The sequence below is a fragment of the Phyllostomus discolor genome, chromosome 3 (assembly GCF_004126475.2).
Source record: "Phyllostomus discolor isolate MPI-MPIP mPhyDis1 chromosome 3, mPhyDis1.pri.v3, whole genome shotgun sequence".
In the NCBI taxonomy this organism is placed as follows: domain Eukaryota; kingdom Metazoa; phylum Chordata; class Mammalia; order Chiroptera; family Phyllostomidae; genus Phyllostomus; species Phyllostomus discolor.
In genome coordinates this window covers 49,911,225-49,921,885 of record NC_040905.2, presented here as the reverse complement: position 1 = coordinate 49,921,885, position 10,661 = coordinate 49,911,225, and the positions used below count along the sequence as shown (strand labels likewise).

General features: G+C 44.2%; 1 protein-coding gene across 1 annotated transcript in view; it reads left to right on the top strand.

Moving 5' to 3' along the window:
- Window positions 1–200: 200 nt before the first annotated feature.
- The window catches only part of SERINC5 (serine incorporator 5), an 88,129-nt gene continuing 77,668 nt past the window's right edge, over window positions 201–10,661 (top strand). Inside the window, exon 1 of the mRNA XM_028518804.2 lies at window positions 201–389. Coding sequence (XP_028374605.1) covers window positions 363–389 — 27 coding nt within the window. The 5' untranslated portion in view covers window positions 201–362. The remainder of the gene's footprint in view (window positions 390–10,661) is intronic.

Genomic DNA, 10,661 nt, shown 5'->3' with positions numbered 1-10,661 from the left:
TTACTGAGCGGCCTTCGGAGGCCGGTGCCGCACCGGGAAGTGATCGCCACTTGCAGCCGCCTGACGCCAGCGGAAGTACTAGCCTAGGGGGAGCCTGCTCCGCCGCCCGGCGCGGGTGGAAGGGGCGAGCGTGGGGTGGGGCTGTGGGCGGGCGAGGCTGGTGGGGGCGGGGCCTGCGGCGGTGGGGCGGGTTTTGGATAGGGTTGTTTTTGCCGGGGCGGTAGTACCTGGCGCTTAGCTGGGGCTGCCTTTCGTGAAGATTTGAGCTGGTGCAGGGAGGGGCGCTCGAGGCCTTAGGGAGCACGGCGAGTCGGAGGGGAGCTGGGAGTAAGCGAGAGCGCCTGTGGTCCTCCGCCGCCGCGATGTCAGCGCAGTGCTGTGCGGGCCAGGTGAGCGAGGCTGGGTGCCACGCGGGAGCGACGGATAGGGCGACGGGTCCGGGAGCCTAGGCACCACTGGGGCTTCACTGGGTGTGCTCCTCAGCTCGCGGATGAAAGTGGTGCCGGCGGTGGGTCGTTCGGGGTAGATCCCGCGCCCTTCGCGTCACTGCCTCGGGCCCTAGCACTGCGCTGGGCAATTGGGGAAATCCAGTGCGCCAGGCGAACGGGAAGGGACACGGGAAAGCCCGAGAGGCTACCCCGAGGTCTTCCCGTCCGACCTTAAGGACTTCGCTGGGGCAGGGTGGGCAGGACTTGGGCGGAAGATCCTGAGAGCCTGTCATCTCCCAGGGCACGAATTTTTTCCCCAGGGGTAGTGCTGAGCTCCGTAGCCCACCCGGCTCTGCATACCGAATGAACCCAGCAAGAGATGAGGGTTTAGGCATCGCCTACTTTCCCATGCTCTGAACAAAATTCGGGTCTTATGGCCCAAGCAGGTTGCCCTTGGCATTTCACAAGGCCAGAGCATTGGCTCTGTCCCTTCGGGAACGTCTCGAAGCCCGGTTTCCAAATTACAGTGCTCAGGTCGGGGCGTAGGGAAGACAGCCCTACTTCCTGCGTTTCCCGACCCAGCCCTGGCGGGGCAGAAACACGACTGCCTGGGTAGTGCGCGAGCCTCCGTATCCCAGGTTTAAACTGAACTTGCCCGAACCTGTTTTGCAATTCTCGCCTGTTAAAACTTGTGGTATCTTAAAACATATATGTACATCAGGAATAGGAGTCTCCTACCGGTGAGTAGTGCATCAAAGCAGAATTTAATCCTTAAGTGCTCATTTCTCACTCCTTGCAGGGTTAGAAAAAACGAAATACTGTAGGTAAAGCCTTCCGGACGTCCACCTTCCTCCCTGTTGTACTAATTATCAGCACGGTGTGTTCTCACAAATGAATTTAACTCCAGGGGCATTCAGGATCAGAGATGTCTTGCTTCCCAATACGTTCAACCTTTGACAACCAAGACCAGTTCCTAAATGATGTAGAAGTTAAATTTTAGGAGTTGCTGAAACTTGATGATTTTACTGGCGGGTAATTGGCAGATAATCCGATGTCCTTGGAGTGGCCACTTGGGGTTACCGCTTCTTGTTTGAGGAGGTCTCATAGTGTACTTGGCATGTATTCATGCTGGCTTTTTCAGAGATGAGGAAATTGAGGTTTTTAACTTGAGGTGTAATAACTTGCCTTAAGTCAGGCAGAAAAGAGAGGATGCTTCCCACCTTTCCAGGGCTTCGAAAACCAACATGTACCCGGAAAAGTTATTTTCTGAATGGTCTGAATCTTTAGAAAGTTTTTCAAATATTTTATTGTTGTTTTGAGATACTTTTTAATTTGATGCAGCACTTTTCATTAATAGTAATTACAATACAGATATTTTGGGTCATCTCCAGTTCTTTGAAAGTCCCTTGAGGCTTTCTGTCACTCCAAATAACTAATTTAGGAGTCTGAAAATTATCACCAGTACTCAAGTGGGTCTTATAAAAGAGTTATTGGTACAACTGATATTTTGGTAGGATTTAATGACTTGTTTCTAAAACCCCCCTCTCTGGACTTTGGAAAGAACCCAATCCTGCCTATTAATCACAGAAAATTTAACTTCTGCTTTTCGGAACTGCTTCAGACATCATTGTGGTGGGTCTCAAGGCAGTGAGTGGGTGATGACACTATGACTTCATATGGAGGGGCCCATGAGCTTGCATTAAAAAATCTCAGAGACCAGCAGAAGCTATCTGAGTCTTTTTTGTTTGCTTGAGCACCTACAAACTGTTCTTGACTCACAGCACTTCTGAATTGAAATGTATGAGCTACCACCTCCCACCCCAGCCAACTAATTACCCAGCTCTGGACACAAACTGGATGTCCAGCAATTCATTTCAATTCTGACACTAACCACCTGGAGTTAGGAATAGTATCCCTCAGTTTAAGGGCTAGTCCCAACAGGAGTGGACTCTTCTCCCCTGCCCGCATTTCAGCTGCCACTCACAAGTCCTAGTTCTCCCATATGGGGGATGAAGATCAAACATAATTTCTTTTTATATCATAACAGGACAGCACCAACTATGTGCCAGGAGCTGGAGATATGGCAGTGAGCCAGATAAGCATCATCTCTCCCTGAAGTGGTCATTCCAGTTGCTTCTGGTTGCAGGGTGTGGGAATGAGATTCTGTTTTTGGCCTGAGCTGCAGGATAGGTGATGGTGCCATTTATGGAGGTGACACAAGAGGCTGGTAGGAAAAAGGACATTTGGCAAGAAAAACCCTTAGTTTTCTTTTGACTCTGCTACATTTGAGATGATGATTAAAAATTAAATATCCTAGTCACTGGTTGGATATTTAAATCGGGAGAAGTTTGAGTTGGGAGATAGAAATTTGGAGGACTTTGCAGACCATTGGGAACAGTGTGTAACCCAGAAGGGAACCTGGACTGTGGACTCGCGTCTGGGTTTGATTTGGGAAATTTGGACAAGGGTTGGTGTGACCGCACATGTTATTCTCTGTTAACCTCAGTTTTTCTCAGCTGTAGAATGGGTATGATAATGCTTCCTGTGGCTATGAAGATTGCACATGATAATAGACAATCTCTAGTACAGGGTTTGGCACAGAGTAAGGAACTCCCCAGATCTTAGTGGCCATTATCCATCTGTACCTGGATAGTCTTCAGGTCATCTTATTTAATTTATTTTTTCTTCTTATTTTATTTTTGCACTAACTGTGATACACACTTAGGTTTTGATTAGGCTTTCGGCTAATGGATGCTGATGGAAGCAGAACTGAGAGGAGAGGGGTCAGTCCACACTGTTTGGGTACCCAGCACCATGGGAGGCCTCGGGGAACTGGGTGTTGAACCAAGACCTTCCTTGCTCCTTTGGAACTTCAGGGGTAATTGGGGAATGGAAGTGTGGGGAAAGCTAGCTATGAAAAATGACAGTACATACTGTCAGAGGGGAAATGAGAGGTATAATAAAATCTAGACAGTCCTTCCAAGGCAACTCAAGAATATGGCTTGGCAGGTTTTACTCCAGGTAAGTGTAAGCAGTAATGATAATAAGAATGATAGCTTAAGCTTATTTCATGCCTGCATGTGCTGTCTGTTTTTATCTCCATTGTATCGTTCATTCTTCACTACAACCCTATGGGGTGGGTAATATTCTTTTTTTAAAATTGATTTTAGAAAAGAAGGGAGAAAGAGAGAAATATCCAATTTGTTGTTCCACTTAGTTATGCACTCATTGGTTGATTCTTGTATGTGCCTTGACTGGGGATCGAAACTGCAACCTTGGCAGATCGGGATAATGCTCTAACCAACCGAGCTACCCAACCAGGACTCCGGGGTGTGTAATGTTCAAATTGGCCTCAATTTGCAGGTGAGGCAACTGAAGTACAGACAGATAAATGAACTGATTTTTGGTGGGGGAGCCCAGCCTTGAACACTAGTCCACTGACTCAAGTTGGGGCACTTGACTACTATCCTGATTATTTTTATTACAATATGAGTAAATGATAATAACACTTATTTGCTATTGTCACTTATAGTGGACCTAAGTCATTTTTTAAGATGTTTTTTAAACTCTCACCTGAGAATATGCTTACTGGTTTCAGAGAGGGGGGGAGAGAGAGAGAAATGTCGATGCGAAAAATACTGATCTATTGCCTCCTTAATATGCCTTGACCAGGGATCAAACCCATGACCTAGGTATGTGCCATGACTGGGGATTGAACTCTCAACCTTTTGGTATATGGGACAATGATCCAACCAACTGAGCTGCCTGGCCAGGGCTGGACCTAAGTCAGTTTTCAATACACATTATTACACTATTTTGTTAGATATGGGTAGTTGCCAGTAGTTATGGATGGATAAAGTTAGCTTCTTCCTCATCACCTGCTCAGGTTATAAAGAAAGCAAGTCTCAGATCAAATTCTGCCACACATGCAGACACAATTGGCAGGCAGCAGTTTGATCTGAGACTTCATTAGTTCCAGCTCTTTGCCCCTCTTGGTGCACGGACACACAACTTGCATGTTTACCTGACGCAGATGGATCAACATTCTATTAGTTGGTAGAACTTGAGTGAGACTGCCAGACCAACCACATGGATGGATTGAGTCAATAGTGCCATTTTCAGAGTGAGGACTCGCTCTGCCCTGACAGCCAGCTCATGTAAGGGCAGGAATGCCCAGGCCAAGGTGTTTCCTGCTGGCTCATATTACTTGATCACTAGATTTTCCCCAATGAAAGCCTACTTCTGATGTCTGTTATGTTAATTACCAAAGCTGTGAATGCCACTTGGGACTACCCACTGTCAAAGATAAATAAAGCCAGGCATTAGTTGAGGCACTAAAAACAGATTTTGCTCAGTAGCCACTGACTGTAGGGGGAAAAGCCTGGCTCCATTTTTATCTGCCTGATGGTGACTGAGAGTTTCAAAGAGAGAATGAGGTAATACAGAATGAGGGAGGATAAGCCAGTGGGGGTCCAAGTAGTGTTCGGGAAGTGCGAAGTTACCAGGGGTTGTTGAGTGTACATGTTGCTAGGTCAGCTGTGTCTGCTAGCTGGCAAGTTAGGCTTCTCCCCTTCCGCAGAGACTGGGAGACAGGTCCTATCCTCTTGATTACATTTCAAAGGAACAGCTTTTGGGTCCTTGAGAAAGACACTCCTGCATTGTAGGAAATAGATTTAGTATCTGTTAAAGAGATGGGGTGGACTCACAATTGCAAGCCCCTTTGGATAAAGGCTCAGAGAAATGGAGGCCCACCTCATGTATTTACTAAAACAAACAGTAAATTTCTTGTGACAGCCCTGAACTTTTCCAGACAGGAGTCCAAAAGGCAAAAGATGGCTGGGTTATCATCCCCAGGATGCAGCTCTGGGCTGCTAGAGGCCGTTATTAAAGCCTGGTCAAGTCTCCTTTCACAGGGGTTTGGGCAGAGTTGCTGTGTGCCAAGAGTTCTTGCACTTCTCATGGGTTAACAAAACCTGGGGTCATCCATGTTGGAGGTACCTGAAGCCCATGCAGGAGATGACTTTGAGTGTGGCCTCTGAGTTAATGTTAAATGTTAGTTGGAAGGGGTTTTCCTCCTCAGGGCAACTGACCACCTCTGGACTGTAGGGTAAAATAGACACATGCATGTGTCTATTTTAAAGAAGTCCATGGAGACTTCTTTAAAGATTGAAAATGACACGTCATGTAAGAATGATTTCCCTGAAATGTCTTTCCTCCTCAATAAAACCCAAATCTCTAGGTCAACCTCAAGAAGCACTTCCTCAGTATTGATCTTGGCTTTGCTTTGGCAGTTCTCTTGGAACTTGCACTTGGCCCTATCCACGCCGCTCAGCACTTGTTACCTGAAACACTGGCATTGTTTCCTGGTCGCTGCATTTGTATTTTCCTCTCTCAGACAGAGTATGTGGTACGGCCCAGTGGAAGGCCCTGTCGAGTGCTCTTGGTTACAAAGTGCTTTTTCCCTACAGATCTTTGTCTATAGTGATTGGTAATATGAGGTCCTCAGCATATCACATGTTGCTTCCGTTCTTGGAAGGAGTCCAGGGTGGACACCACAACAAGTTCACTCTTTCCATGAGTGATACTTTTGTGAACAATTTAGGGAATTTATGAAGCACATAGGAAAAAAAAGTCACACATCACCCACAGAACCATATTTTGATATTTTATAATGCAGTCATGTATTTTTAAAGCTTTTTTCGCAAAGACGAATATTTGTTGTATTGATTGATTGATTTAGAGAGACCGAGAGAAAGACATCGATTTGTTGTTCCACTTATTGATGCATTCATTGGTGACTTCCTGTATGGGCCCTGATCAGGGAACGAACCTACAACCTTGGCATATAGGGACTGTGCTGTAACTGATAGCTATCTGACTGGGGCAATCATATTTAATATATAAGATCACACTTTACAAAACTGGGATTATGTTGTAGATGCTATCTTCGATCCTAGTCTTTTTACTGAATTTTTATGGGGTGATCAAGGATGTTTTTAACATGTACTAGCTTATCCTTTGCACCCATTAGTGTTTTCTGGGCTTGCGTTCAGGGAGTCCCTCTATCTTTGACCATGACCAGTTTCACCAGAGGTGTTAAATAAACTCAAATGTGTGAAAGTCAGTTTATAGGTTTATGTGTTAATAGGTTTGTCTGTTTTGTTTCCCAAAAGGCTAAAAGTAATGAAGAAAATCCCTAATTATACCTGCTTTTTAAAAAATGTAAGCCTTTGTTTTTATAGCAGTTTTAGGTTTACAGAAGAATTGAGCACAGAAGTACCACAGAGTTCCCATAGAGCCCCTCTCCCCACCCCCCAGCACACAGTTTCCCATCACCCTCTTGCTTCCGTGCGGTGTGTTTGTTACAGCTGGTGAAGCAATGTCGATATATTCTTATTAACTATATAAAGTCCATAGTTTATGTCAGGGATACTCTTTTTAACTTTAACTTTTTTTGGCCCATTACAAGTTGACGTTCAATATTATTTTTTATTAGTTCAGGTGTACAGCATAGTGGTTAGACATTTATATAATTTATTTCACTGCTTTTAGGTGCCATCGTTGGCAATATATTTCAACCATTTTCAAAATTATTTTTTTACCTTTGACCTTTTTCTTTTTTAATATTTTAAAAAGATTTTATTTATTTCTTTTTAGAGAGGGGGAAGGGAGGGAGAGAGGGAGAGGAATATCAATGAGTGGTTGCTTCTTGTGCACCCCCTTACTGGGGACTTGGCCCACAACCCAGGCATGTGCCCTGCCTGGGAACTGAACCGGTGAACTTCACAGGCGGGCACTCAATCCACTGAGCCTCACCAGCTGAGGCTTTTTTTTTTTTTTTTAAAGATTTATGTATCTTTTAGAGAGAGAAGAATAGAGGGAGAAAGAGAGGGAAAGAAACATTGATGTATGAGGAAAACATCAATCAGTTGCCTCTTGTATGCCCCCAATTGGTGACCTGGCCCACAACCCAGGCATTGTGCCCTGACCTGGAATCAAACTGGTGACCCTTTGGTTTGCGGGACAGCACTGAACCCACTGAGCCACATCAGTCAGGGCTGATCTTTTTCTTTATGGTTAAACAGATAGTATCTGTCTAGATGGTATTAGAGTCACTGTTTTCCTTCAGTAGGAAGATGCCCATTTCTGTTTCAGTTGCATTAAGTGTGAGTTCTGTGCTTTGCATCACTAGTATTGGCACTTCTATTTTTCTATTAATTTTTATAAAACAGTCAAAATGCAGTAAAATATGCACATAATTGGTTTCCCATACTTATGAAGGTGCGGATTCAGCTGGTATTGTGCTGTTGAACTGGTGAGATAATGAAGAGTGGTTTGCAGAGGTTTTTGTGTAGTTAGTCAACTTCCAGTTGGAAAGATGAGTCTCTCACTTACCTTAAACAGAGAGTGAGAGTTGCACTGTTAGGCAGAGAGTTTGCACGAAGGGTGCTCTTTCAGGTTTCTTTTCTTGGGCTGCTTTGTGGCTGCCCTGGGGAAGATGACAAATAGCTCTGGGCTACAGCAAGTTGGAGTGGAATGACTTTGCTGGCAGGGCCCAGTAGGGTCAACCTGTAGGGAGTGGAAGGCAGCCCCTGACTCATCTCTCTGCTAATGAGCTAGAAGGCAACACTCCCTCCCCGACTGTTTGCTTTCATCCGTTTTCTGTGCAATGTCACCTGCAGATTTCCCACAGATAGGGAATGTCTAGGAGTGAGTGCATCCTGAGACATGCAAGCATTTTAGTTTCCCAGGTGTTTTCATGTAAATCCCATTTGGAAGCCTCAGATTGTGTAGAGCTGTAATTGATGGCATGGTCTCCTTATATTTCAGAGTAGTACATGGCCAATTCACCTATGATAATTTGACGATAAAAAGGAAGCCTTCAAGCCCTGGCTGGAGTAGCTCATTGGATTGAGCGTGGGCTGGGAACCAAAGTGTCCCAGGTTCAATTCCCAGTCAGGGTACATGCCTGGGTTGCAGGACATAACCCCCAGCAACCACACATTGATGTTTCTCTCTCTCTCTCTATCTCCCTCCCTTCTCTCTCTAAAAATAAATAAATAAGATCTTAAAAAATTTAAAAAAAAGGAAGCCTTCATATAACCAAAACTAGCCATTGGATGCAATTCCATTTTATCCTTTGACTAAGCTATTTTCAGTATTTTAAATTGTAATTATAAAGATCCTGTGTTCTCTTAGTGTCCTGAGTGGCATTGTTAGTAAATTTTCATTACATATTGCTATTGTCAGTTAAATTTAGGGTTGAGATTGGATGCTGAGAGCAGTATCGACCAAGTTACTGAGCTAAACCACAGATTGTTCCTCATGATAGGTTTTTCCAGGTAGTCCAAAGTAAACCTTTGTGACTAGTTAAAATGTATTAAAATATTTCCAGTGGGGATATCATTTTATCTTCTAGCCTATGTATTAATGATATTTTTTAAAATTTTAGAACATAATCTGAGAGTCAGTGGTGTAGTGCGTGCGTAGGAAATTCAAATACTGGATTGGTTCGATTACATAAAACATCTGTTTGAATTTTAAAGGAAACAGGATTTTACTTTTGGTTTTTCTTGTGTAGTTTGCCTTGTGAGATTAAAGTTGAGCTAATGTTTAAGGAAAGCAGCTGTTGTGGAAAAACTTACAGTGGGTTTTTATCACAGAATAAATTTCAAAACAATTTGTGGGTTTGAAGTCTGTTTACACTGTATGGTGATTAGACAGTATGCCCCGCCCCTTCCATGCAAACTTGTCTAGTCAAAACAAAAGGAGGAAAACTACGTACACAAATCTGTTCAAAGATAGCTAGGAGAGATGGAAAATCAGACTTCTGTTTACCGCTTTTAAGTAAACTGGCCAACTTCAGTTTGAAACAAAGCCCACAAGATTTTTATGGGATTTATTGTCCATTTTTTTTGTTCTCATTGTATTGCAGTAATGTTACGGAGGGCTAAGTCTCTTAATGCCCTGATCCTTGGCGTGTGTGGTTCACCAAAATGGGGGAAGAATCCAGCCTTTTGTTCCCCACGCCATGCCCATTGAACTCTTCCAGTAACGGTCTCAGAAACAATGGCAGTGTTTTGTAACCATAGTAATGAAACTGTTTTTTGCGGTAGCATTCTCTAACTATGAATGTTTTTGGTTTGGTAGCATTATTCATAAGGATCCTAAGACATTGTTGACTTACTTCATTTGCTGTTTGGGGAAAAAAAAATCATCGAACTACCCCTAAAGTGATAATGTCAATTGATAAATATTCATTGGGTACCTAGCATAATAGAATCCAAAGGGTGACTTTGATGCTTGAGAGCAACTAGTGAATTGATGCTGAATTTCCTTAGTATAAAATTTTTCCTGGGGCAGAGCTTCTTGGCAGACTCCATTGAATTTTATGTAACTCAGCTTTGAATCTTTTATGCCTGGGAAAGGGATGGAAGTGGAGTGTCTCTCGGGGGACATTCTCCTGGGAGTAAATGAACCTGCTCAGAGGGGCATGTGGAGAGCTGGGTCCCTAGGAGTTCCATGCAGCCCGGCAGTTACACGCACAGTTGTGTCTGGGTGTATTCTGAACACCTTTCTCTGGAAGAAGGTCCTTAACCATTTTTCAGCTTCTCAAAGAAATCGTATGACTGCAGAAATAAACCTGATATAAAACAAATCAAAACAAACCCCAATATAGAATGAGAAGGGAAGGACGAACAGTGGAGACATGTTCATATGAAAGGCAGACAGTACCCCTTGCAAAGAAAGAAAGAGAAAATTGAGTGAGGGTACAGCTTGCCAGGAGAGAGAGAGAGCCTGCGGGGTAGGAGGTGGGGGAGGGATGTTGGCTTTGTGGACAAGGAGAAGTTAGTAAGAGGGAGACTAAATTCTGGGGGGTTGAGTGGGGGTAGTGGGGTTGAGTTGGGGTGGTGGTGGTTTGGCAGCCTTGGTTTCCAGGGTATAGAAACTACAATGCTGTGGGTTGGGGGTTACTGGGGAGCTGAGGAACTGAAGCCAGGGAGTGTATGTTATTATCTTTTAAGACTATGGCAATGGAGGGGAAGACCATTAACTAGCAGGAGATGGAGGGTTTTTGTGGAATGTGGTTTGGGGTTGATTTCAGGGAGGGATCTGTACAGGCTGCCAAAGTGAAGGAGGAGCAGGTTACAGCCTGAACAAGTTTGGGGCTGGCCCTTGTTGGGTTTTGGAGAATAGGCTTGGACACTTTTATTTATTTATTATTTTTCATTA